Below are 27744 nucleotides of genomic sequence, written 5' to 3'. Positions count from 1 at the left end.
CCTGGGCTGCTCGGGGCGCCGGCCCCCAGCCCACACCGGGAGGCGCGGAGCGGCGCGGAGCGCTCGCCTCATGTGGCCACTGAGGCCCTGGCTCCGCCACCCGCCTCGGCGCTGCGCCCAGGGACCCCGGGCAGGAACCCTGACTGAGTCCGGCCCCTGCGAGGAGCTCCCGTGTGGGCGGCTCGACAGGGTGGGGAGTCTGCGCTTCCCGAGCAGGGGTCAGCGCCAGGACTCTGGGGACAGCACCCAGGTGGGCACGGCCACTCACAGCTGAAGGCTCGTATATATTATAAAATCTCACGGAGGACAGATCACAGCTATCTGAACAGCAGCAGGTGAGTGTGAGGGAACGTCTGCTTTGGCATCCAGTCTTCAGGTACAGCGGCTGTCTGTCCTCTCCCCCTGCCGCAGCCCACCCCCCACCAGGCCATGCCCCTCAAGTCCTCTGCTTAGCGGGGAGGGGTTTGGGGTATCCTCAGCGCCTCCACCCTCTCCCCTGAGCCCTTGGCCCTCCAGTCTTACACCCTTGCCCCACACAGGGAGCCACCTGCCCAGCGGGCTTGCCCCCAGGGCTCCTCAGAGGCCTGAATCCTGGCCCTGGGGGCAGTGGGCCCATGCGTCGCATGACCCCTGAGGGACCCCCCCTCCCAGCTCCTAGGCCTTGGCAGCTGGCCAGCCACTCAGGCTCCAGGGGTGTCGTCTTTTCGGTCACGTGCTAGTAGGACTCTTCTCGTCCAGAACCGCCGGCTCCAGGGATGAGACAGTGGTGGAGAGCGCCAGAGACAAGAAAAGAAGCGAGGGGAGAAGATACCCTTCGTGGAGTGGCCGCGGCCTCCAGCTCCCCCAGAGCAGGGCAGGGATGTCCAGAGCAGGGCAGCTGGCGTGGTGGGCGGGGTCCGTGCGGCCCTGGGAAGCGGGGCCTGGGCAGGTGTGGCGTGGCGGGCGGCGCCGGCAGCCCGGGCCTACTGCAGCAGCTTGGGCACCTCCACCTGTCAGGGCAGAGCAGACGGCTTAGAGGAGGGGGCCCCAGGGGGGCCTGGGATGCCTTGCCCTCCTCTCCTCCTGGGCTCTCAAACAGAGGAGCTGCAGGCAGAAGAGGCCCTTTCCCTTTTCTGTAAAAACCTGACGCCATCCGATGACTGGGGGGACTGTCGAGGTTGCACTGTGTCTCAGGAGGGACCTGGTCAGGAGGGGTGGGGTCAGCCTGGAGGAGGAGCTTTGAGAAGCCGGCTCTCCAGGGACGGACGATCTCTTGAAGACCTTTGGGGTGACCTGACCTCTAGGGCCTGACTGGTTCTAAGAGGGGATTAGAACCCCTCTAAAACAAAGGCCATGTGGGCCTGGGGAATGGGAAGACTTTAAGGAAGTGTCTGAAGGTGCTTCTCCACTTGCGGGAGAAACATGGGGGACGGGCTAGAGGAAGCTCCTGGGAGGACGGACAGATGCCCTGGAGGGAGTGCAGGTCCACCCCCCAGCCTCGCCCTGTGGCCAGGAGCGCCCACCTTCTTGAGCTGCTTGAGGTTGCTGGAGCGGATGGCCGCCAGCAGCTGGTCCCGGGAGTTCTTCTCCTGGGCGGGGAGGGCCTTGTCGCCCATCTTCCGCTGGGTGGCCGGGGACAGCGAGTTCCTCAGGTTCTCCATGATGAGTGGGGGCGCCAGGGGCGGCGGCGGTGGAGGGGGCACGGCCGGGGCACCCCCTTTGCCCGGCGAGTTCTTGGGAGCAGCCTTGGGGGGTGGCTGCAGGGAGGGCCTGGGGGAGCCCCGGGCGGGGGGCCGGGCCTGGGGCACCTCCAGCAGCGCCTTCCCCGCCTGGGCCTCCTGCGCCTGCGCCTCCTGCGCCTGCCGCTGCTCCTGCAGCCGCTTCTGCCGCTGCCGGTCCATGTTGCGGCTGAGCAGGTTGGTGACGGTCATGCGGGGCCCAGCCAGCTCGAAGTGGTAGCCCAGCTTGAGCAGCGTGGTGTTCTCCTTGAGCAGCTTGGCCATCTCCATCTCGGTCTTGCCGCCGCAGATGTGACGCTGGTTGTGGAAGCGGAGCTCAGTCAGGGAGCTGTTCTGCAGCAGGGCCCGGAAGATGGCCAGGATGCCCTTGCTGGTGATGTGGTTGGAGTCCAGGTTCAGGCTGGTGATGGTCTTGTTGGCCTTGAGCATGATGGCGATGGCGAAGGCCACATGGTCGTCCGCCCGCGTGTTGGCCAGGGCAAAGACCTTGACGGCCGTGTTGAACTCCAGCGCTTCGGCGAAGCGCACCAGGATCTCCGTGGTGATGCAATCCGAGTTGTTCACGTTCACCTCAGTCACCTCCGGGTCGTTGCTCTTCACCCTCTCCAGGGGCTCATCGAAGATGCTGGGGGTCGCCTCCTCCTCGGCCTTGGCGGGCCCGTCGGCAGGCTTCGCAGGGGCACCAGGGGTGGGTTTCTCTGGCACTGGGGTCTTGCTGTCTTCTCGGGGGGCCTTTGCCTCGTGGGGCTCCTCCTTCCTGGCCTTCTCGTCCTCTGGCCTGGCGGCCCTGTCCCTGCGTCCCCCCTTCGACTCCTGGGCCTCCGCCCGGGTGTCCTCGCCCGTCCGCGGCCCCTTGGCCTTCTCGGGCGCTGCCGTCTTGCTCGCCGCCTCGGGCTGCTCGCCCTTCTTGCCCTTGTCTCTGCTCACATTCCTCTGCTTCTCCTCGTCCTTCCGGGGGGCGGCCGGCCCCTCCTTCCCGGCCTCCTTCTTGTCCACCACGGCCCTGACCCGGCCCTTCTCCAGGCCCCTGACGAGCTTCTCCTCCTTGGGCCTCTCTGCACTCCTGCCGTCAGCTTCGTCCTTGTCCCTCGAGATGCTTTTCTTCATGCTACCCTTCTTGGGCTCCTTCCCCAGGTCTGAGTCCCGTCTGGGGCCCAGGGGCTTCTTGCCAGCATCTCTGCCCTTGTCTTCTCCCTTTTTCGCATCTGTCTTGGTCTCCACTTGCTTGCCCTCCTAAGAATGCAGAAAAGAAAAATAAACATGAGGAGCTGGCTGCAGAGAGAGAGGAAGGCGCCCAGGGACAGTGTGGGGACCTCCGGACGGTCTCCGCTGACAGCCCCTTGTGGGGCTGGGGTCGCGTGCGGAGCCCCCCGCTGACATCGGACTCAAAACCCCGCCTTGTGAGGTCCCGGAGGGAGCCCTGGAGGCTGCAGCCCTCACCCCCAGACCTCAGGCCCAGAGCCACCCTCTCTGTCTCGGGCAGCTGGGACGGGGGACCTGCTCGGCCTTGCTGCAACCTGAGGCAAAGGGGAACGTCCCCAAGGCTGCTGCTATGTTTCCTTGAGATTTTACTCTTTTGTCCATCTTTGGATTTTTTTGCATGACACTTGATTTTTTTACAGTATTCATTCACGCATCAGTTGTCTTGATCTCTGGGTTCATGGGCATCCATGTTTCCTGTGCTCTGGGCAGGAGCCCCGGGGCCTTGCCTGGCTCCAAGGAGGTCAAGTGAGTCTCAGATCCTGGGGTTTTACAGCCAAGACTTTTCCAAAGGAAAAAATGATTGGAGAGAGCAACAAAGGCCCGATCGTGCTTTATTTTCTCAGTTAGGGATATTTACAGATCCTGCCTACCATCCTCATTTCGCAGAAATAGGAACCCAACAACAAAGAAGTGTGTATTTTCGAGCACATCTCTCCCTTTTGAGTCAAGGCATGGTCGCCACGCCTCCTATCTCAGCCCTGGAAGGCGCTCTGCCCAGTCGCCCAGCTCGGGAGCCGAGAGAGGGGAGGGGAGGGGGCTCTGCGCCCCACAGTCCCCACGAGCCCCAGCAGCGTGGCAGCCGGGCCTGGGGTCAGAGGAGGGAAGGGGCGCGTTCCCAGACATGGTTCCCAGGCCGTGGTTTTGTTTGTTTGTTTTCCATTTGCGACACACATTTTATTGTTTAGAAATTTCCTTCAGAGCTATCATGAAGCACCTTCATCAGGAGACGCCTGTAAGAATCCAGAGTGGAGAACAGGGACAGCCAGTCCGTCCACAGGGCACAGGGGGGCAGCCCACCCAGGTACAGCCCCGCACCCCTCATGCTGACCCAGAAAACGCCACAGGTGTGGATTCTAAGTGACCTCAGATGACAAACGACCTAGCTGGCAGTGCCCAAGGAAACAGAATCCACAGAAAATCAAATCTGTTATGACCAGCATTCCTACCTGAAGGAAGTTAACCTCCTGACTCAGCTGACCTTACGAAGGGAAAGTGAAGTCGCTCAGTCGTGTCCGACTCTTTGCAACCCCATGGACTGTAGCCCACCAGGCTCCTCCATCCGTGGGATTTTCCAGGCAAGAGTACTGGAGTGGGTTGCCATTTCCTTCTCCAGGTGACCTTATTAAGTTTTTATTTACTATTTTAAAAGCAAACCAAGTGCATATGACATCTTTAAAAAAAAATTGTATAGACATTGTGAAGTTTTCAGGGGTTGGTTATTTATAACCTGAAGACTGTGGTCTGACGGTAACAATATGGGATGTTCCTTTATATCACATATATATGGCTTTTTGAGAAGCCCACATTATTTCCCTTCTTTTCCCAGTAAGGACTTTGCTAAGGACCACTGCTGTCTGTGAGGAGCCTGGGATCCACCGGGTCCTGCTGAGATGGGCGGCGTGGGGGGCCACTGTGCTGAGCTGGAGGCAGGGGCGTGAAGTCAGCACCTTATTCTGAGAGCCATGGGAGCAGCTGAGTTGCCTAGGATGAATTATTAGGCTTACTGTTTGAGTGTGATGGACTCCAGAGCAGCTGGCACCCTGGATGCCCCGTGCCCTTAGCAGGGGGACGATGGCCTGACTGCTGGGACACGTGCTGTCTCTAGGAGCCGCTGGGGGGCTGGAAGCCCACCACCGCATTCTGAGCCTCCCCACCCCGCCACGCCCCCAGAGGGGAACTGCTCGGTCCCGTGGAAACAGTGTGTTCTGGGCCGCGAGTACAGCCCTCAGGGGACTGGCCCGGGGTGTATTTAGAAGCCGGCATCCTTGGCTCCTCTGTGCGGCACGGGGCCTGGTGAGCCAGGGCCTTGGAATGCACACTCCCTCCTCCTGCCCCGCAGGCCTGGGTCACCGCACAGCCCGGAGGCCCCCCCTCCACCCACTCACTCTTGGGCTCGCGGAACCAGGTGACCCTTTAGAGCAGCTTCAGCCTGGGCAGGACGGGTGTGACCGTGCCTTGATTCAAAAGGGGGAGAGAAGCTTGCAAATACAAGGTGGGCGAGGGGCCTGCTGTGTGGGGGGTGTCTGCAGTCACCCTTTTAGGATGCTCAGACCACCCACCTACAGCCTGGCCAGGTAGCTCCTTGGCCCCCCGGCCCCCCAGGTTCAGAGTGGCTCCATCACGGATGCTGTCCACTCGAAGACCTAGGCTGAGGCTGGGCCTGGGGCCCTTGGCCCCAGACGGAGGTGAGGCCCCCAGATGGGCAGCCCCGCTGCCCGCTGCCCCCAGAGTTCCCACAGTGCTCACGGGCCTCACCTAGGGAGGGGGACCTGGGGATCCAGAGAGATAGCTTGGCTGGCTTCACCCCGTGTTTAGGAGAACCCAGGCTGCAGCCTGTCTCACTAGCGGCCCCCAAGTTGATGTAACCTCCGACCTTCCCCAGGGGTTGTGGGGCAAAGCCCCCCATCCCCGCTGCCAGCAGGGGTGAGCCTGCCTCCTGGTGCCCACGCCCGCCCCCAGCAGGTCCGTGTTCTGACTCCCCCTGCCTTTGTCCTCACGGGCTCCCCCACACCTCCTGGACTGGGTCCTGCTGCGTGTCTGCTCCAGAGGGGCTGCACCAGCCCTTTAAAAAGAACCTAATGAAAACCAGGCGGTGGCGGGGGCTGCGGGGGTTACTGATTAATCATCGTTTCCTCCACACAGTCAGGAATGATGGGGCTGGGGCTGAGGACGCAGATGCTGCCTTAAAAGGAGAAGTGGCCCGCGCCCTGCAGGGCTGGTTTCTGGGCAGCAGCTCCTCCCCGCTTATCGGAGGAGAAGCCAGCCCAGAGCTGGGGGTGCATCCTGCTGTGCTTCTGCCCCGGGCCTCTCCACTGGGAGGGTGGGGTGGGGGGACAGGACCTCCATGGGCAAAGGTCTGCAGGCCTCTGCACGAGGCTAGGCAGTGATGCTTTCGGGTCGAGGGAAGCCACGGGGGTGATTTGGGACTTCCTCCTGGAGACAGGAGAGTGGAAAGGATGACCTCGGAAAAACTCTGAGGCCCTGTGAAGCGTGGCAGAGGCCTGCAGTGGGTCAGGGTCAGGGTCAGAAGCAGCTCTGGCTCCCGAGTCCCTCAGGCCCTTGGTCTGCACCTTCGCTTGGCCAGGACCCGGCGACAGGTCTCCGGCAGGCGGGACGCAGTGTCTGTGACCCTCGGGCCCCAGCTGCCCTGTCTCCTGGAGTCTTGTCTGATTGGACAGGGAGCCTTTCCCACTTGCACTGCCAAAGTAGGAGACAGAGGGAGCCTGTCTGTCAGGAGGTCCCTAGAGGTGAGAACCCTGGGGGCAGAGGCCAAGCCCTCCTCTGCCCATGGCCACCCTCGCTCAGGCCTGGCCACCCACACGTGCCCTGCAAGCCCAGGTCCTCTCTGTCCTTCCTGTGACCTGTCCCCTGAGGAGGAGTGGTCCCAGCCCGAGACACCTACAGGAGACGTCTGCAGGCCCCCAGAGGGAGGAGAGCCTGGGGAACATCTCCAAAGCGAGTGGGAGTGCAGGGGTGCAGGACCAGCTCTGCTCGCTCAGGAGGGGCACGGCCGCGAGGCTGACCACTGCCCTTCCCTCCCAGCAGGACCCGGAGACGCTGCCCAGACGCTCTGTGTCCCCAGGGCCGTGGGGGCCTGAGGGTCTGTGTCAGGGGCAGGGACTCGACTGCCAGCTCTCTGTCCCCAGCCTTCACCGAAGTCCTGGGGGCGCTGACAGCCTCGGGGTAGGGCAGGGCGCCTTAGATGTCAGCCTTTCTTCTCCCGGGCTGCTTCTGGCTCCACCGCCCTGGGAGAGCACCCGGGGGCCTTCCTGCTCCGAGCTCAACCCCCCTAGCTCTCCCTCCTGTCCTGTTCCCGCCCTCCCCACCAGCCCCTCGGGGTCTCACAGCTGGGCTCATGTCCGCCCCACCCCATTCTCCTGTGAGGCTCTGGCCCCTGAGGACCCCGATGTCAGTCCCTGCAGCCGTCAGGGTCGTCTGTCTACTCGGGAGGGCAGGACGGGGGCGATGGGGGGAGCTGGCCACAGGCTGGGGGCCCTGTTGGTCCCTGGGAGGGCAGCTCCCTTGGAGGGCTGATGTGACCACAGGAAGGGGGAGCGCAGGGCCGGGACTTATGGGGACCTGGGGTGCTCACTCCCTCCAGCCCCCTTGCTTTCCAGGCACGGGAGCCTGGGCTCGCCCGAAGTTCAGTTCCGAGGGAGTCCGCTGCCTTGGGGGAAGCTCTTCCGGGTGCTCCTGGGGTTGGGGGTTGGGGGGGTGGAGGTGCCCATGTCCCTGGGGGTCTGTGGGCAGGAGCCTCAGGGGAGGCCGAGGCCAGCTCGTTGGACCGAACTGTGGCTCTGCCACAGCTGAGCTTCCTGGAGAAAGCCGCAGGCCCGGGGGCTGTGGAAAAAACTCTGCCTGCTGCACGGGCAGCGTTCGCTGGCTTTGCAGGAAACCCTACCGGCTTGGAGCTGGGGGACCCCAGGGAAGGCAGGCATTCTCCTTGGAAGCATAATTGGGGCGCTCAGGGCTTGTACACATGCTCAGCTCCAGCCCGTAACTGGCGGCTGGTTGGCCCCCGCAAGCGGGGCAGGGAGTGGGGTTTCCATGGTTGGCTGGGCTCTGGGCCCCGCACTGTGGGTCATGGAGCCTTCCCTCACTGTCTGAGGCCCGGGATGCCCCACGTTCCCAGCTCCTGGCACGAGGCCGCACCGGGTCAGGGCCTGTCAGGAGGGCGGCTGGGGGCATCGTCCCCTAGCAGTCCACATGGACCCAGGGGAGGGCTTGGGCCCAGCCTGCCGCCCGTGGGTGGACAGGCCATGTGCTGGCTCCACCCGCGGGCCTGCCCTGGAATGCGCGTCCCTCGGGCACAGAGGAGAGCCTCATGCCAGGGCATCCTGGAGCCTGGCGGGCTCTGAGCCCAGGGACTGCGGGCAAGGGGCTCAGAGGGGCTGCCCTGGAGGGGCTGGGCTTAGCAGGGCCACCTGGGGACTGCCCGGCCAGGATGGGGGGGACCCCCAGCGTCCTGCCAGTGAGGACCTTGGCAGCATTCCCAGCTTCGGTCACGTGTGGAGGGCATTGTCACCCCCCCCACACACACACCCTGCTCTCCGAACCCTCAGCCAGGGAACCTCTGACACCCGCTGTCCAGACGGTGGCTGCCCCCGCCCCAGCGCGGCTCCGTGAGGCTGTCTTTGTCACCAGTTCACACAAGATGAAGCTGAAGCCCAAGACCACACAGTCCCCCGTGGAGGCCAGGCCTCCAGCCCTGGGCTCTGAACCTCTTCCCCTCCACCCAGCATCCTGCTTCCCGAACTCTGCACTGAGGCCTTGACACCAGCCGTCCGTCCAGCTACTCCTGAGCACTCTGTCCAGCTGTCTGTCCAGGCAGGCAGAGTGAGCTGAGCTTCAGGCTCAGCAGGAGGACACTCGGGAGCCTCACCTGGGATGGCCTCCCTGAGGGTCTCGGGCTGCACTATCCCCATGGGCCGCACTGTCCCCATGAGCCTGTGTCTGCCCGAACGACCGTCGCATCACCATAGAGCCTCAGAGATAAACACAGAGCGCTTGCCACTTTTGAACAGAGTGTGCACAGGGTGAGCAGGCTCCGGGGGTTAGTGCTAACATTTTCCAGGTTCTGCGGATGGCGTGTTGGAGGAGGGGAGCAAGGGGAGCTGGCAGTCAAGCTCAGATCTCCTGCCTCTTCGCCACCCTTCCTGGAGTGGCCAAAGCACAGGACGTACCCGGGCTCCCAAGATTGGGACACATGGAGGGTCAGCCCTGGGGTGTGGGGATGGCAGGGCGGGAGTCCCCCAAGGAGCCGAGGGGTGGGGGACACGCGGGGGGCAGTCACATCCCTGGTCCCCCTGGATTTCTCATCTAGACTGGGGGTGGTGCCCACAGCCTATGCTAGACTGGAGATTGCCCGCGGCTTCTGCTAGACTGGGGAGGTGCCCACGGCCTCATCTAGACTGGGTGGGGGGCCCACGGCCTCGTCTAGACTGGGTGGGGGGCCCACGGCCTCGTCTAGACTGGGGAGGTGCCCACAGCCTCTGCTAAACTAGGGGGGTTGCCCACGGCCTCTGCTAAACTAGGGGGGTGCCCATGGCCTCTGTTAGACTAGGGGGGCCCACAGTCTCTGGTAGACTGGGGAGGTGCCCACAGCCTCGTCTAGACTGGGGGGGTGCCCAGGCCTCTGCTAAGGTAGGTTGGCAAGAGGGGGACGCAGCCTGGTGGGAACGAAGGTCGGAAGCCATCGGGCTTCTTGTTCAGCTGCTGCAGGAGTGGGTCTGTGCCCCCATCTCCGCCTCCTGTGTTAGTTTCCCACACGGCGGGCGCTGAGACAGAAACGCCCAGGGCTTGTGTGCGTAAGGAGGGCCGCACGGGATGACCGGGGCTGGGTGGTCAGTCCTGAGGACCCTGACCCGCCACTCCTGCAGCCCAGAACCACTGAGGCCATGGGTCTGACGTGTGGGCAGAGTGAGGCAGGCTGCTGGGCGAGGACACAGGGGGCCCGCAGTCCTGTGGAAAGACAGACAGCTAGGGGGCCGCTGTGCTCCTCATGGCCTCCCCCAAGCAGGCCCAGCCCAGCAGAAGCCCAGAGGCCCTGGGTTGGCTAGGCCCCAGTCTCCAGGACGTTCAGAGCCGGGGGAAGGTGGGAGCTGGGAGGCAGATGGGCCAGCAGCTCAGAGCTGCCGCCAGGACGGCCATGAAGGAGCCTGTGAACAGGAGCCACCCCAGGCGCAGTGGGAGGCCAGAGGCCGGGCCCTGACAGCCACCTTACTCCATCTGACATTTCATGCTCAGCCTTTACCGCTTTGTCCGAAAGGCAGAGCAGTGGGGAGAGACCAAGCGTGCCCTTCCAAACGAGACCCGTGAACCTCAGGACCGGACCCCTAGGCCAGGCGCCCACCGGCTGGCTCCCCGCTGCTTTCCCGGGAGCTCCCCTCTGGGCTGGAGCCGCCTTCCACTGACAGTTCTCACCCCATCACTGCCAAGGAAGGTTTGTGGGCAAGAGTGAGGCGGGTCACCTGCCTGACCGGGACTCTCCAGGAGCCTGAGCTCAGCTGGAAGGGGCGTCGCTGGACCCAAGCCAGGTCCTGCCTCGACTGCCTAACCCCCGACCCCTCAGCCCCCTCGTGCACCTCTGGTCCAGGCTCCTGTTGCCGTCACCAGGGTCGCTGCAGACGCTCCCAGGGCCTGCCCTCCCCAGGTCCCACTTCCCACTACAGCCTCGGGCCTCTCTGGGCACGGACCTTCCAGCCCCCCATCGGCCCCTATGGGAGAAACCGTGACCCCCGCCTGCCCACCTGCCACCGCCATGGAGAGCACCGCCATGGGCCTCTGCAGAGCTGCTCCCACTGCTCGGAAGGCTCCTGCTCCTCTTTGCTGATAAACTCTCACCCCAGCCTTAACCGTGAGGGGTCTCAGTACAGCCCTTGAGTTCCGCCAGGTTTATCCGGTGTGTTTTAGGAGCTGGCCGTCTAACATTTTTCCAAACAAACAGATAAGGTCTGAATTACTTTTATGATCAGGAAAAAAAACAAAAGTTGTTTCACACACAAAATAAATTGCCTTTAAATATTTCCGTTTCCGAGACTTCCCCGGTGGCCCAGTGGTTGAGGCTCTGCTTTCCCGATGCAGGGGACCTGGGTGTGATCCCTGACTGGGGAACTAGAACCCACTAGCCAAAACGAAGACCCAGTGCTGTCAAATAAATATTTCAGTTTCATAGAAAAAGAAAAAAGCAAAAGCCGAGATACCTTAGGCCAGGGGCGGGGGGTGGGCGGGGACAAAGGTGGCCGGTGACCCCATCACGCAGCCTGGCCGCACTGTGCCGGGACCCTCCATGAAGCCCGACCCTTGCCTGGCCCAGCTCCAGTGATTAAGAAGTCAGTGATAAATATCGGGCCTCCCAGAAGGGCTGGAGGGGTGTGGGCACCGCCTCCTAGGCCAGTGCAAACAGTTCATTTTTACTTCCCCGGATGGTGGGAGGCTGTGGACCTGGGCCCCAGGGCACCGTCTACAACATTTAGCCTGCGGCCAGGCTAGCTCTGCATCCACTTTGCCCTGTGAGTGGAGGGACGGAGAGCAGCTTCTGGAAAAGGGGGCGGCCCGGCCCTCACACAGAGCACCTCAGCGGACTCTACCCCTTGGCTGCCCAGTGTCCTCAGGGCCAGCACTCCATGAGAGAGACAGGAACTGCCAACCAGGGCAGGGAGACCTGCCCGGGGCAACTTTGGGGCCTGACCCCTGCCAGGAGCTCCGAGAGCCTCACAAAGAAGGGAGGGCCCGTCTGGTGTCACCGGGCGCTTCCCTGCAGAGGAGGGGGCTCCGGTCGGTGGGGGCCATGGCTGTGCTGGGCCGGCCCCAGGCAGGACGCCCCCCAGGACGGTTCGGAGCCCCCTCCTGGGCAGAAGCAAGGGTCTGGCCACGGCTCCTTGACCCTGAAGGCCCGGCCTGGTGTTTCTGCGGTCCTCAGGGACCTGAGTCTCTGGCCAACTGGTCTGGTGACTCATGGCAAGAAGCTTGTAGCAAACCCTTTTTTGGAGAAACCGGGGAAGCGCTTGTAGAAACAAACAAGTGGCTTTGCCCTCTGCCCCGCGGGCCCTGCGGGCCCACGTCCACCCCCGGCAGGCTGAATCCGAGAGTCCGGAACTCACTGGCGAGGGCCACTTAGTTTTCCAGTCTGTTTGTTTAGTTGTGGCACACGGGAGCCTCGCTGTTCGTCATGCAGGGGATGGGACTGGAGCCTCCCAGGGAACCCCTGCAGAGGCTTGGCTGGGACAGGAGGCAGGCGAGGACGCTCCTGTGGGACGGTCCGACGGGGCACAGCACGCCTTGGGGTTTACACCTGGAGAGGCTGAGCCCGGAACTGCACCCTGAGGCCAGGTCACTGCAGACCCCAGACTGCACGCGTGGGCCTCACAGGACAGGCGACGGAAAGGCGCATGTTTACACGGGAGGGGCCAGTCAGCCTGTGTGCCAGGGAGACAGTTCTGCACGACGTGACCTGGGCTAAGGCTGAGCAGTGCCCACGAGGAGGCGAATTCTACGCCCACTCAGCATAGCAGACAAGTTTTGGTCAAGTGGGGACTGGTCTCAGGACTTCCATCTCAGTTGGCTGGAGAGGTGGTGATGCTTTAAACCATCTGGAGGAGGATGGAGTAGGGGGGCTGGGGGGCGTGGGGGTGGGGTGGGGGATGGGGGACGTGGGGGTGGGGTGGGGGCTGGGGGACGTGGGGGTGGGGTGGGGGCTGGGGAACATGAAATGATGGCTTCCTGGTCCAGGACGACCCAGTGTGACCTGTAAGCCAGATGGCTCGGGAGAGAGGCCTGGGCTTGAGAGGCAGATCTGGGGGTGGCAAATGTGGGAGCAAGAGTGAAGCCACAAGGATAAGGGGCGACTGGAGGAGGGCCAGGAAGAGGGCGGGCATTCGAGGGCAGGCCACCTTGTCTCCTGAAGTCAACCTGTGTCCTCTGAGGTCAGCAAAGCCGCTGAGGAGAGCTTCTCCCCAGCTAGGATGGCTGCGGGAAAAGTCAGCTCATGCTGCAGCACTCTGGAAGGCCGCTGGCAGTCCCCGAATCGCCCTTTGACCCAGCAAGCCCAGCCCTAGGTGACACACAGCCTCAGTCCACGCAGACCCGTCGCACAAAGCACACGCAGACGCTCACCACCAGCGCCGCTCACAGAGGCCAGAGCACACGCAGACGCTCACCACCGGCGCCGCTCACAGAGGCCAGAGCACACGCAGACGCTCACCACCGGCGCCGCTCACAGAGGCCAGAGCACACGCAGACGCTCACCACCGGCGCCGCTCACAGAGGCCAGAGCACACGCAGACGCTCACCACCGGCGCCGCTCACAGAGGCCAGAAGCAGAGACAGCACAGACATCCTTCCGCTGCTGATGGACAAACTCAGTGCGCTGTCCGCACACAAGCCGGTACCGTTCAGCCATGAGACTAATAAAGTGCTGTATCCAACGCAGGTGAGCCCTGAAAGCTCGGTAAGGAGAAGGGGCCAGCCCCCGAGACCACCCGTGCTGTGCGTCTCCGTTACAGGGACCGTCAGGACTGGCAGAGCCATGGAGACAGGGAGGGTCGCCGGGATCTGGGGGCAGGAAGCTGGGGAGGAGCTGCGGTGGGTGCGGGCTTTATTCTGGGGCTGACGAAAATATCCTGGAATTAGGGAATGGAGTCGGTAGCACAGCTTAGTGAATTAGTTTAAAAAACCCCCGAATTGCACACTTAAAAGGCTGAATTTTATGGTATATGAATTATCACAATAAAAATTTAACGATAATTAGAAGAGGTCTTCCTCTTAATCACAGAAACAATGATAGAAAGGTTATACTGAACAAAATCTTATTTTACACACTGTGTTTATCTCCTCTTGCTTTCATTTCTAAAGGATAAAGACTAGACAAAGAACTGAATATATAAAATGAGCCTATGTGCCTGGGACCGTTTTTGAAAATACTATATTAGACCAGCCCATGACCCACTCCAATATTCTTGCCTGGGAAATCCCACAGCACGGGGTCGCAGAAGAGTCGGACACGGCTTTGTGACTAAACGGCAACAAATCCAGTGCACACATAATGGGGGTCACACCCTTGACCTTCGATGGTCTAGTAGCCACGTTGAAAAAAGTAAAGAAAACAAGCGAAGTGAACTTGAATAATGTGTGTGCTGAAGTGTCAGTGTCCCTGAATTAGAAGGGGCAGTCACTAACCTTACAGATCGATGTTTCTGAGCATCGACTGAACAACCTTGAATCAATCCTATCCTGCCATTTCCCAGCATCCCGAGAACACGCACCAGTGGGCACACACATGTGCACACCCGGCCCACGGCAGATTCGTCTCTGTGAAGATATGCCCGAGGGACACACACAGGGAGGGGTGATCACAAGGTTTTCTAATAAATCCTGTGTTTTAAAAGCATCAATAAAAATGAATGTTTTAAACCCATCCCAAAATTATTTCTACCTGTGATCACTATAAAATTCCTGATGAGATGCTTCATACTCTCTTCCCCACTGAGCCCTAGGAGTTTGATGACTGTCGCCCTCCGCCCCAGCCTGCACGGGGACCAGTCGCATGCGGAGCAGGGCCAGTCCAGAGTGATTGCACCTGCTCGGTGTGGGCGGTTTCCTCCCTCCGCTCCTCCCCATCTGTGATGAGCATCAAAGCCTAAGTAGCAAGGGCTCGTGTGACTCCTAAAGACCCTCAGTGACCCGGTGTCACGGGAGGGGCGAGTGGAGCGACCACAGCTGGGGGGCCTTAGGGGTGGGTGGGAGCTGGCGGAGCTCTGGGTCTGCGTCAGGGAGGAGCCCGCCCGGGACCCCTGAGGGCGAGGCGGCCAGGCCAGCGGGTCCAGACGCAGCCCCTGCCACGGCAGGCACACCGCCTGCACCGAGCTCGAGGGAAGGCCCTGAATGGAGGTCGAGAGGCTTCTTTCTCCTGCTGACGTGAAGTCAGGAGGAAACACTGGAGATGCTCCCTCGTCGCAGCTGGTTGACCTCCTTGGCCCCGGCTCCTGTGTCTGACAAGCAGGCTAAACCCTGCCTATCCTGTCTACACTGCAAGACTGATGCGAGGGAACTCAGGTGGTGTGTGGGGAAGCCCGTGGGAGACGGCTGGGGCTGGTAGGCGGCGTCCCAGGACGTCGCAGAGCTTGCCTGCGGCTGCGGGGCCGAGACCCCGTCCTCTGCTCCTCTGGGGTGGGAACTGGTGCCTGGGCTTTGGGGCCTTGGGGGGCCCTTGGGTTCTCAGAAGTAGGAGGGTGTCCAGGGTGTCCCGTTTGACATCTTCCCACACTTGCAGTTTCCCAGGCTGGAACCTTGTCCTCTCTGTCAGTAGGAACAACTTTCTGCTCCCACTGCCGAGAGAAGCCCGCTCGCCCGCCCCGTCACGCTACAGAGGCAACCCGGTCCCAGGGTGGGCGGCTGCCCCTTCACACTGCAGAGACGACCCGGTCCCGGGGTGAGCAGCTGCCGCCCAGCAGGACCTCAAGCCTCTACCAACAGCTCTGGGGAGCCGCTCGTCTCCCATCCTGGGGCGAGCATCAGCCCCAGAGTCTCCCGCGTCCAGACTGTTTTTCCTCTCCTTCCCGAGTCTGTCTCGCCCATCTGTCCACGGGGCTCAGCTGGGAACAGTGTGTGAACAGCTCTGTTTATCCTGGGGTTTGGCTCCGTGTCTCCAGGGACGGATGCCAAAGGCCAAGGGAAGGAGCCTGTGTCCAGGATCCACTTGGGGACTGGGAAAGTGCGTTTATTGGAAACCATGGAAATGTCCAAATATAGGCAAATGGCTCAGCCCAGCTGGACAATGGAGGGTAATGGCCCTGAAAGTGATGTTCAGGAAGGACTTTTAGTGATGTGGGAAAGTGACGACTATCAAGTGATAAGCAAAGAGTAATAATAATAAGCAGGAGACCACATGTGTGAGTGTGTGTGTTTGTGCATGAAGTGACCTCAGCGACAAAAGAAAACGTGTGCGCACACCTGCCCCCGAGACGTGACCACAGCTGCCTCGCTGAGCTAACGGGGCAGGAGTCACGGGTTGTTTCCTCTCTTTCCCCTGTGTTTTGATATCGTCTATATGGCACCCACGCCAGTGCTCGTGCCTGGAGAATCCCAGGGACAGGGGAGCCTGGTTGGCTGCCGTCTGTGGGGTCGCACAGAGTCGGACACAACTGAGCGACTTCACTTTCACTTTTCACTTTCATGCATTGAGAAGGAAATGGCAACCCACTCCCCAGTTCTCGTGCCTGGAAAATACCATGGACGGGGGAGCCTGGTGGGCTGCCATCTCTGGGGTCGCACAGGGTCGGACACGACTGAAGCGACTTAGCAGCAGCAGCATAATAAGCCTTATGACACCACAATTATAAATTAATCTTGTGAAGAAATGACACAGATGAACTTCCTTAGGAAACAGAAACAGACTCACAGGGTCAGGAAAGGAGCCTGAGGGATCTGGGGGGGGATGGTGGGAGGGCTACTCAGGGAGGGATCTGGGGGAGGATGGTGGGAGGGCTACTCAGGGAGGGATCTGGGGGAGGATGGTGGGAGGGCTACTCAGGGAGTTTGGGGCGGACAGGTGCACACTGCCGTGTTTAATGTGAATAACCAACCAGCACGGTTCCCCACGCACAGCACACAGGGAGCTCTGCTTGATGTTTTGCGGCAACCTGGTTGAGAGGGGAGTTTGGGGGAGAATGCATACGTGCACACGCATGGCTGAGTCCCTTTGCTGTCCACCTGAACCTATCACAACATTGTGAATCAGCTATAACCCAATGCAAAATAAAAAGTTTAAAATAAATTATTCTTTGAAGAAGCAGCACCTCCAGTGACAGGGTAGGGAGTAAAACACAAAGCCTCCGCCTCCCCCAACTCGCAGGAACCCCGGCCGCTGGACACTGGTGTCTTCGGCATTTGGGTCACTAGTGGACGCTGTCCTGGTGGCTCAGCAATAGTGCGCATGATCTCCAAATAGTGCACAGGGGCAGGGCGCGGAAGGAGGAGTCCCCTGCCGTTGGAGTAGGGGAGATGATCCATCTTGGGGACATTTGGTACAAGCAAAACAGCTCACCCCTTCTGGGGCAGAGATCAAAGGTCAAGGCAAATGGTCCGCCCACATCCGTGGGGACTGCAGGAGAATGCCCTGAGGCGTCCAGCGTACATAGGGAATTAGTTTCTTCCCTCTGTGTTTAGAACGGGACCAGCTATTTAGCATCTCTGGGAGAACTGAGGAAATAGTCGTGAGGTTAATTCTCTGCAGGGCTTGGTCCTCCTGCAGAGCCCTGGAGGGAAATCTGATCCTCGTCTCTAAGGGCCTGCTCCCTGCTCGCTCCAGCCTCACCGTCTGGCTTCAGGAGGCACGGCGTGCCTGCCTGGGTCAGAACCGGCATGTCCGGACCCCAGCCTCTCCGTGGGCAGGCCTGCAAGGCCATGACAAGGCCGCGCTGGGCTCTAGGGGTGGCCTGCCTGGAGCCGCTTCTCTGCAGGAGCCGCCTCCTGCTCCGGGTGTAGAGGCGAAACGCCAGGTCCTGCAGACAGTTCAGGACGAGCCGGTGACGGGTGCCGACGGCCCAGCCGGCTGAACGTGGAGCTGGTCGCTAATCCCCTCTTCAGTGTGTCTCAGGGGCCCCGAGATCAGAGGAGAACTCGGTGGGTCTGGCTAAATATGCAGCCTGTGACCTCGGGTCCCTGGGGCGGGGGAGGGCGGGGCGGTAAGAGACAATCAGAGAAGGAGAGAATGGAAGTTAAAACTGAGTCGCTGAGGCTCACTCTGTCCGGAACAAACCGAGGGGGACACAGGGCTGGGCCTCTCCGGGTGCGGGGGCCCAAGGGGGTAAACTCGTGGATGACTCCACAGATTGTTACAGGAACTGGAAAAAAGGGATCACGCCAAGTCTCTCTCCATTTGAGGCTTTGGACACAAAGTCATGTTTTCCAATAATCTCCAAAAAGCACAGATGAATTGATAACTTCTGCAAGTCCCGTCAAGCAGGAAGAGAAGGGCACTCACTCATTCCTCCTCTGTCCCCTCAGCCTTCGGCTGTGTGTGGGTGTGTGTGGAGCCGGCCCTGCACACAGAGGAGTGGGGAGGGATGGGGGGTGGAGAGCGGGGTGGATGACGGGGCCGGGAGGCCAGGGCATCAGGGTTCTGTTGCCAGGAGAACTGGGGGCACAGCAGAGAGTGAGGCAACCCCCTGTTCAGCAGAGCACAGAGGCGGAGGGGACACAGGCTCCAGGGCGCTGATGATTAATTTATTCTTGGACCAGTTGAACTTGAGACACTTGAAGAGTCCAGGAGGCAAGTGAACCATCTGGACTCAGAATGGAGATCTGGGCTAGTGGGCGGGCAGGCCGGGTGGAGGGCAAGGCCCTGCGCACAACGCAGTCTGGACCCCAGGGAAGGTGGGCGGGAGCAGCTGGAGAGGAAAGGAAGCCAGAGGGCTGGTCTGAGCATCGAGGGGCGAGGCGGAGTCGGGGGGCAGAGGAAGCACACGGACCAGACCCGCCGAGCCAACGTGCCCAGGAGGGTGCCCAGGGGGTGGGGAGCGCATCCTAGGTCCTGTGGGGGTGGCGGGCAGGAAGAGAGCAGAGACAGAAACACAGAGAGAGACAGAGAGAGAAGCAGGCCTGGAGAGAAGACAGCCGTGTGGGGCGCAGGGTGTTGGAGGACCCGGCAGCTGGCCCGTCTTTCCCGGGTGAGACGGGAGGCGGGGCCCTTACGCCCTCAGAAGCCGACGGGTCTGGAGGAAGCAGAAGAGGAACGTGAGGCTATTCTCACCCGAAGGCTTCCAGTTGCTCGGAACCCCGGGGTCTGGGGGGTGTGGAGCGCTGGGGTGAGGCTGACTCTGTAAGAAGCGAGGGAGTACAGAGGGGGCTCAGGGCCTGGCTGAGGCCACGCTCCACCCACAGTGGCCCTGACACACCCTGACACAGCCGCCGTGTGGTTCTCTCCAGGTCTGAGACGCAGCTGGGCAGGCGGGCCAGAGGGTGAGTCTCATCCAGGCGGGTGACGGAAGGCAGGGACCAAGAGTGAGAAGCGAGGTCGACGCTGAGAATGACTAAGACGGAAGCTACACAGGGAAGGAGGTGAAGCTGAAGGGTCTGAACGCGGAGGCGGGTCTGGCTGCCTTGGATGAAGAGGCCTCCTTCTCCGAGAGAGTCCAGGGGTGGAGAGACTGACCCCCGGGGCCTCAGTGCAGCTCCAGGTCTGAGCAGAGGGCCTGGCCTGCGATGAGGCAGGTGGTGCCCCAGGATGCAAAGGCATCCGGCTGCCCTCAAAGATGGGCTCCCGGGGAAGTGACAGCCAGGGCCATCGCGTGACTAAATGCCTGCCGTCCACAGATCACTGGGTGAGAACCTCTGCAAGCTTTTCTGCCCCATCCTCAGAGACTCCAGGCTAAGTAGGATCACCTCCATTCAGCAGTAAAGAGATGGAAACTCCATTACGCATTCTGTGTTCCAGCAATTCCACTTGTAGGCTTGTCTCCAACAGAAATGAAATCATAGGGGCACTCAAAAACACGCAAAAGTGTTCATAAGAGCATGGTCTGTAACACCACCCAAGTGGAGACAAGCCATGCGCCCGTCAACTGCTCAATGACAAGTAAATCATGGTAAACTCTTACAAGGAGATACGGCAGTGACGGTGAAAATCAAACAAAGCTGCATGGCTGTCTCACAAATGTGAAGATGGATGACAGGACACACTCTACAGTTTAAAATATGATTCTAAGCGGGCAAAATCCTCGGGGCAGGGAGGAGGGCTGGGGTGGGGGTGCTGTCACACTGGCTCTCGCTCACTTTGTGAGAATCGGGGAAATCTGTATTCATGTTTTGTACACTTCTGTATGTATTTTATATTTCAATACAAACATGCTAGAAAAAACTCCATTCTTGTCCAGAAGACATAGACAAGATGCTGAAGAATAAAAGGAAGAAAGAAAGTGAAGCTGTCTAAGGCTCGGAGCTCCCTCGAGGCTGCGTACTAGTGACCGTCCGGCAGGGAGGGAGCCTGGGGCCTGGCCCACCCCCCTGGCCACCACTGGGCATGGTGGCCTGGAGACAGGGATCAGTGCCCTGGAGGCGATGGACTGCTGGGCCTGGGGGCAGCTCTGGCAGCTGGTGCTGCTGGCACTCACAGGCCGGATTTCCCCTTGGGGGCGTTTCGTGTCTTCCTGGCATACAGGAACCACTGAGCACTTCTCTCGGGGCCTCTGACCACAGCCTCCCAGCTCCTGCCCACCAGTCGCCCCTGGTCGGCAACCCCATGCCCCCCAGAGCAGCACAGGCACCCGGCCACACATGAGAGGCCGAGCTCCCTGCCGCTCCCCACACTCGCCACGCTGTGCCCCCTCAGTGTGGGAGGCGACCCCCCACCCCACAGTACGTATGTGCCTGAGGGTCTCCCCCACTACCGACTCTCCTCATAGCACAGAACACGCTGTAACAGCCCATCTTTTAAACAAACACTCCTGGCATCCATGTTGACCCCTGACTGGTGCCCATTTCTTCACTTCCTGTCGGAAGGAAGCTTCTCAGGTCCTGTCTGCAGGCCTCCCCGCTCCCCTGCATCCTCCTCAAGTCCACTCTTTATTTTATTTTATTTTATTTTATTTTTTAAGATTTTTTTGGATGTGGACCATTTTTAAAGTGTTTATTGAACTTGTGTCAATACTGCTTCGGTTGTTTACGCTCTGTTTTTTTGACCCAGAGCCATGTGTGATCTGGCTCCCTGACCAGGAATGGAGTTGACACCCCTCTGCATTAGATGGCGAAGTCATAACCCCGGACCCCAGGGAAGCCCCCAGTCGTGCCCGCGCACGCATCTTGTCCGGGTGCTGGTGGCTCCCGTCTTGCCAGTGATCACAGCGCCTCTTGTTCTCCTCTTACTGCGTCTCTCAGCTGGAACGGAAGCAGCGGGTACGCCCGCCCCAAGCCCGTGAGCCCGTTTCCCTCCCCAGGCTCCTTCAGGGCCCCTCTTCCTCCTCGAGCACCCGAAACGTTGGTGAGTCAGAGTCCCTGCTGGAGGGACAGGGTCCTTGGCCCACATTTGCTCCCTCAGTGCCTCTTCCAGGCTCAGGAGTCTCGGCATCACCTCCCCTTTCGGGCTCCCAGACTCCGACTCGGAGTTGCACCTGCCGACCCAGCACTCCCTGTGGGGTCTGCTGAACTCATCAAGCACCCTTCACCTCAAACCCCAGCTCACGTCAATAAACAGCACCAGATGTACCCCTGGGTCAGACCGGACTGGGCCCCCCACTCCTCTCTGGACCCCAAAAGTTCAGTCAGGGCTGGCTGTGCTACCTGAAGAGCATTTCCCGTATCTAAGCACTTCTCCCCAAACCATCCTTGAGCTCTTGCCAGACCCTTCAGCTCCAATCTTGTCCTCCTGCAGACAATGCAGCTGGCAGAATGATGGATGCTTCCAAAAACTGAGATCAGATCACATCTCTCCCCTGCTCAAAACCCTCCAACACCATCCCACCCACCGGGAGCTCCCCAGGCTGACCTGTGATGCCCTGTGTCACCTGACCCTCCAGCATCATCTGAACCTCCTGCCTCATCTGACCCTCCAGAATTGCCTGAACCTCCTGCATTGCCTGAACTTCCTGCCTCACCTGACCCTCCTTCATCGCATGAACCTTCAGTATTACCTGAACCTCCTGCCTTGTCTGAACCTCCTGCCTCACCTGAACTTCCTGCCTCACCTGAACCTCCTCCATCACCTGACCCTCCTCCATCACCTCAACGTCCTGCATCACCGGATCCTCCTTCATCACCTGAACCTCAAGCATCACCTGAACCTCCTGCCTTGCCTGAACCTCCTGCCTCACCTGAACCTCTTGCATCACCTGAATCTCCTCCATCACCTGACCCTCCAGCATCACCTGAACCTCCTGCATCACCTGAACCTCCTGCATTGCCTGAACCTCCTCCATCACCTGAACCTCCTCCATCACCTGACCTTCCTCCATCAACTCAATGTCCTGCATCACCTGATCCTCCTGCATTGCCTGAACCTCCTGCATTGCCTGAACCTCCTGCATCACCTCAACCTCCTGCCTCACCTGAACCTCCAGCATCACCTGAACCTCCTGCATTGCCTGACCCTCCAGCATCACCTGAACCTCCTGCATTGCCTGACCCTCCAGCATTGCCTGAACCTCCTATACCTCCTGAGCCCCTCCCCACCTCACCTGAACCCAGCCTACTCCCAGTCTCATCCATGCCCTGGCCCAGGGCTCCCCTACTCCAGTCACAGGCCTGGCTGGCCTCTGACGGCTGTCCCTGCTCCCGCTGCAGGCCTTGCGTTTGCCCTATCCTCTGGATAGCCTGTGGCTGACCCTTCAGTCCACCCCTTGCCTGCTTGCTTGTCACCTCTGGGCAATGTCTCCCTGGTGCCTGGTTGGAATCTCCCCCACCAAGAAGGTCGGTCCTACACGCTTTCCTAAAACTAGGTCATTCTTTACAACAAACAGATGTTACCTGTGCTGTGTGAAGATGCTGTGAATGGTCTGTACAAGCACTGTCCATCTCAGCCACTAGAACATGAGCTCAGGACCACAGCCCCTCCGTCTTCCTCACTACTGTGTCCCAGGATTTAGAAAGTGCCTGCTAGGAACTCACGTGGTTGCTGGAGAGTTAATGATGTGGTGGAATCTGCCTGCCCCCTTAGAAACACAAACACGGTCCGTGAACCCTGCCTATAGGGACTGGAGAGAGGGTGGCGCCCCCAGCCCCAGCTCCAGATCCCCAGCCCCCAGCCTGCCGCGTGCCTCTGTGACTGGTGATGGGCATGACTTCTGTCTCGTGGGTGAGCATCCCGGGCTCAGAGAGCAAAGGGCAGGTCTGAGCCCCAGTCCAGCTGCCTCTGGAGATCCTGCCCTGACGTCCAGCTTGCCACCCTCTGTGCTGGGATGGTCCTCCTTTCAGGGCAGGAGGGGTCCTGCTGGCCCCGCGTGGGACGTGGAAGACAGGCTGAGGATGTGACAGGCGGAGGGCCGAGGACCCCCCTGGGGGTGGGGGTGGGAGAGGGGCGGAGGGTGTGGGCAGGAGGGTGTCCAATTCCTAGTTGTTTGTGAACAGCGTCCTGACAACCAGGGGGTCTTTTCTGCAGGGATCCCAGAGACAAGGAGGGGTCACAGTCAAAACCTCCTCCAGCTCCCCCGCCCCACTCGCATCCAGCCCTGGGACTCGGCCCTTGAGCATGAAATAATTAGGCAGAGGCTCAAGGAACCAGGCCATGGGGTGGGGGGGGGCAGGAAGTGATGAAACACTCTCCTCCCACTGGCCTCCCGGACACCGACCCTCAGCCCCTCGCTGCCCCCAGCAGGGCATTGTGTGACCTCATGAGAGATTGAGAAAAAGTTGATCTGGCGCAAACCCAGGCTTGAAATCTGCAGGATTGGGGGGGAGGGGAAGTCTCTGTGCCATGTCCAGCGCCCATCACAGTCCCTCCAAGGTCACGGTCCCCTCCAAGGTCATCTGACAGGTAACGCTGTTGACTCAAGGAGCCACACTGATGGTCCAGGAAGTTCTGAGCACTGAGTATGAGCTCCCTTCCTAAGGGGAGCAGCTGAGTTCTCCAGCTGGTCAGGGGCCGCAGCAGAGTCACGCCCAGACCCCTCGGGCTCCAGACACCAGCGGCGCCCCCCACCCCAGTCAGCCCTGGGGGCACAGACTCCGAATCCAGACCCTTTCTTCCTTCACCAGCTACACCAGAAGCGATCTAGTAAACAAGCTCAGAATGATCTGGAAAGACTACTCCTGCTCATCCAACTTGGCAGGCGTCGAGCAGTAACTACCCCCCCGCCACCCCCTCCACTGAGCTATGCTTTGTTGCTCCCCCGGCTGCTGTGAGCGCAGTGGCCTGGACCCCGTCTTCCGAGCACCCTGGGCCCAGCTGAGCTGTGGTCTGACACAAATGTTCCGGCCTCCTGGGTGGGGGGCAGACGGTGAGTGTGGGCTCTGTTCCCACCCTGGGGACCCTGAGTCCCCCACCTGCCCGATGCTGGTAGCAACCTCCTGCTGGCCAGTGGGACACTCATCCCACCCTGCCCATCTGCGCCCCCAGCACTGCTGGGCTTCTCCAGCGTCAGATCTCCGTGGTCCTGCCCCCTCCCCTCTATCCCCTGGACCAAGCTGAACCCCTGCTGGGGAGGAGCAGCCCCCAGGAGCAGTCGAAGGCTGTGAGCAAGCTTCACTTGCTCAAAATTCACTAAACTGAATATTCTACATAGACGGAAGAAACTACATAACACATGAGTGAGAACAGTGATTAAAACAAACTCACCCGGATCCCACCACCTAGTTTAAGAAATGGTCAGTGGCTCTTTCTCAGCCCGGACGGGTGGAGGCAGCTCTCGGTCCAGGGTGGGACCTGGACCTGCCTGGTGCCCGCCTCCTATCCCCTCTCCTCCCCTCTGCCTGGCCTCCAGGCTATTTTGGTTGTGTACCCATCGGGGTTAATCTCCTTAAGCAAGGAGCCGTGCCACCCAGGGCTCTCGGCAAAGGGCAGCCTAAGGGCTGGGGCCGCCCTGCTCCTCCACATCCCCCAGCGGGGGTACTGCGGACACTGAGGGGGACTGAGTCTGGAGCTGGGGGTTGTGGGGGCAGCGACCGAGTGAGTGTGGAGGCGTGGGCGCAGTGGCTCACGGGGGGCCTCCGGTCGGTTCTGGAGTTTACCCCAAGGGGGAACCCACCGAGGCCTCCTCCAGGCCAGCTGAGCTGCCCGCTCCTGGCTGAGCGCAGGTGCTAATCCCGGCCCTGCCACGTGGGGGTGCGAAGGGGCAGGTGGGAGGTCCCCGCCCCCTCGGGAAGGAAAGAGAGCACGCAGCTGACCGGTGGGATCCGGTTCCCGAAACCTGAGCTGGGACTAGGGTTTCACTGAACTCTTGGCTGCACACCTGCCGGCCATCTCCTACCTGGGCAGGAGGACAGGGGCGGCACCCCCCCACACCCCGGCTTTAGGGGAGGGAGGGGCCTGCTGACCCCTGCTCTCCAGACAGAGCTAGCCTGTCCTTCAGACCCACAGGAGCTGCATGAGACGGCAGACTCAGAAACAGCGTGGCAGGAGGGCAGCATGGGCTGGGATCAGGTGGGCACGCCTGGGATTGGATCGCTCAGATCAGACAGGGGCCGGACCCTGCGGGGGGCGGGGGAAATCAGGGAAGACTCCCTGGAGGCTGTGGCGCCTGAGACCCAAGGACAGATGAGAGCTGACCCAGAGGAAGCAGGCGGTGCGGGAGAAGCAGAGCAAGGTCTCTGCCACAGCCTAGACCCCCCCCACCCGACAGCCAGTGTACAGAACTTGGGGGCCCTGTCCAGGGCCCTGTCTCAGGAAGAGCCAGAGCTTAGGATGCAGGCTGGGCCCGCCTTCCACTCTTGGTTTCTGTCTATTAAAAAAAAAACGGCCACCATTTTACTACAGAAAATCTCAAGCACACCCACAGAAGCAGAGAGGCGAACACGACGGCGCCCCGCAGTCTCCCAGCAGCTCCGGCACGCGCACCTGTCCTCCAGTGGACACTCTGCCCAGTCCCCTTGCCACAGTCCTTGAAACAAGTTCCCTTACCCCAGCAGGCTTTCTCCCGTAGGTATTTCGTATTCCCATCTAGAAGACAAGCATCCTTTCACAAGCACACCCACAGCCTCAACACTGTCATCAGGTCAGTCGCAGTCGGAGCCTTACTCTCTCCTCCAGAGGCACCCCAGCCCTGCCCCGCCCGCCGGTCGCCGGTCCCCTGACCCTCCAGCTGGCTCCCCAGCTCCCGGGCCCCTTGACCCGGCGAGCTGACCAGGTCAGAGCGCCGGTTACCGCGTGTCCACGGCCCCCCAGCTCGCTAAGTGCTCTGCGTGCCTCAGTCCCTCTGGCTTCACACTGGCCCAGGAGTTGGACCAGCTGGTCACACTGGCCCCCATGGCGGGGACGAGGAGACCAAGGCAGGTCTCAGCGAGGGACACTGGTCCTCAGACTGGGTATTTCAAAGCCACGTTCATACCAGGCTCCTGTTTGGCTAAGTGTGCTGACCAAGCCATGCCCCAGGTTCCTGCCCATGTTCCCACCCCCAAGTGACACAGGGGACTCTGCCCACCTCCAGGAGCCTAGCCTGGAGAAGGCGCTGGGGGCCTGAGGGCCTCTTCCCAAGGTAAACAGCCCAGGGGCACCTCCCCGACCAGGCACCACCGTGTCCCCCAACTCGGGCTCTGCCCGTGAGACGAGTGTCCACCTGGTGCCCACGGCCGGCCAGGATGGGCAGCTCCCGCCGGAGGAACTTCCAGGTGCATGGGAGCCCTTCCCGGCTCTGCGGCCTGAACGCCTTGCTTCGGATCAGGACTGTTTTGTGCAGCCGGAGACCTTTGCAGCCGTGGGCTCAGAGCTCAGGGCCTGGGACTGAGGGGCCCAGCGGGGCCTGGACAGCAGCACCAGTGCCAGGGGCACTCACTCCCCTCCCGTGGGTCCCGACAGCCCCTCGAGGCACAGCCCCTGCAGCATGTCCCACCCCGCCGCCTTTCCCTTCGGGGTTTTAGCATTTACCCAGCACCACAGAGCTGGGCCTGGACCTTGCCCCAAGATAATAAGCTCCTGGCTCCCCTTAGGCTCCCCGACTTTTAAAACTGAAGTATAATTGACCTAAGATGCTATTGCTCTGCTAGTTCCTGGTGCCCAGCATACGATTTGATATTTCTGCATAACACAGAACAGCTCCCGCCCTCCCAGTATCTTGGCAAATTTTTGAGCCCAGGCCGGGGAGCAGGGCAGAGATGGGGCCCCAGCTCCCCACCCTCAGGGGGCCACACATGCCCTCCATGGGCTCTGTGGCTGCTGTCCCAGCTGGGCGGGCCCCTCAGCGGAGGGCGCACAAAGAGGTGGCCGGGGGTCGCTGAGCAGGGTCTCCCACCAGACACTCCTGACCCGGACAAAGTCACCCTCCGGCGAGGCCAGGCTATTTCGTCCCAGGAAAGCCCCCCTGTGATCACAGGCAGAGACCCAGGAGAACAGAACGCCACTCTGCGGAAGCCGGCCCAAAGCGGCGGACACGGCCAGCAGCAACCCCTGCCCTCTTCTGTCCCCTCCCGGCCGCTGAACACCCAGAGGCTGGGAAACAGTTCATCCTGCAGCCAAGCGGCCCAACCCCCAAAAGAGGGGCTGCCCCCTCCAGAGGCCCCTCCAGAAAGCACACACCCCACACCCCTGGGACGGAGACGGAAGCCGTGGGTGGAGGCGCAGAGCCCACCCTGGGACGCCCAGCTGACCTGTCGCCTCACATGGTCCACAGGCCGCGAGGCAGCCGGGGCTGGAAAGTGAGCCTTGCTCCACTAAGAGGGGCTGGCAGGAGACTGTCCAGGGTGGGAGGAACGGGAGGAAACAGCCAGGTGTGCGGAGCCAGGAGGAGGCAACTGACAGAGCCCACCCAAGGGTGCCACCGCCCCCTGGCAGCCAGCAGCCTCGCGTGATGCGTGGGTGCTGGTGCCCAGGCACACCTGGCCTCTGCTCCAGGAGACGGCGAAGAGGGGTGCAGGCGGTGACAGTGCTCTGCCAACAGGGAGTCTGCTTCCCAGGAAAGCGCGCCCCCACCGCCGCATCGCGCCCCCTCCCCCGCCCACCCCACCCCCTTCCCACTCACATCCACGGACGCTTCCCTCTGGATGAGCTTCTTGGTCTCCTTTTCACAGAAGCTGAGCATGGCCTCCCGGTTGTACGCGCCCGTGGACGGCTTCTCAGTCTGGTTCCTCTGACGCAGCCCCACGGGGACGCTCCCGTCGGGGTCCACCACGTCCAGCTCCTTCTCCAGCTCCTCCATCTCCTCGGGGGACAGGGTGGACAGCAGGCTGTCAATGTCAGGGTCTTCGCTCACCTGCCGGCGATACTTGGCTACCTTGGACATCTTGGAGAGGTGGGCTGCGGCTCTTGTGGGGCGGCAGGGGTCCGGGTGGGCTGGGACAGGTTGCGTGCTGGCTTGGATGCAGCAGACCCCCGGTGGTCCAGGCCGCGCTCCCCCCGCCCGGCCCACACAGGTGCCCAAGTGTGATCTGGGAGCTGCAGCAGGGAGCCTAGGGCTAGTGGACCTGG

At 61.2% G+C, this 27744-nt stretch overlaps 1 protein-coding gene across 1 annotated transcript; it reads right to left on the bottom strand.

The window, feature by feature from the left end:
- Window positions 1-264: 264 nt before the first annotated feature.
- On the bottom strand, window positions 265-27744 carry LMOD1 (leiomodin 1). The gene is made up of 3 exons (XM_027565896.1): window positions 27299-27744; window positions 1503-2951; window positions 265-989 (listed from the first exon to the last, which is right to left on the bottom strand). The coding sequence occupies exons 1-3, from the start codon at window positions 27557-27559 to the stop codon at window positions 963-965; spliced, it is 1737 nt and encodes a 578-aa protein (XP_027421697.1). The 5' UTR covers window positions 27560-27744; the 3' UTR covers window positions 265-962.

This window comes from Bos indicus x Bos taurus, chromosome 16 (assembly GCF_003369695.1).
Source record: "Bos indicus x Bos taurus breed Angus x Brahman F1 hybrid chromosome 16, Bos_hybrid_MaternalHap_v2.0, whole genome shotgun sequence".
Lineage (NCBI taxonomy): Eukaryota > Metazoa > Chordata > Mammalia > Artiodactyla > Bovidae > Bos > Bos indicus x Bos taurus.
Note: the sequence above shows the minus strand (reverse complement) of the source record. Positions and strands in the feature narration are given on the sequence as shown.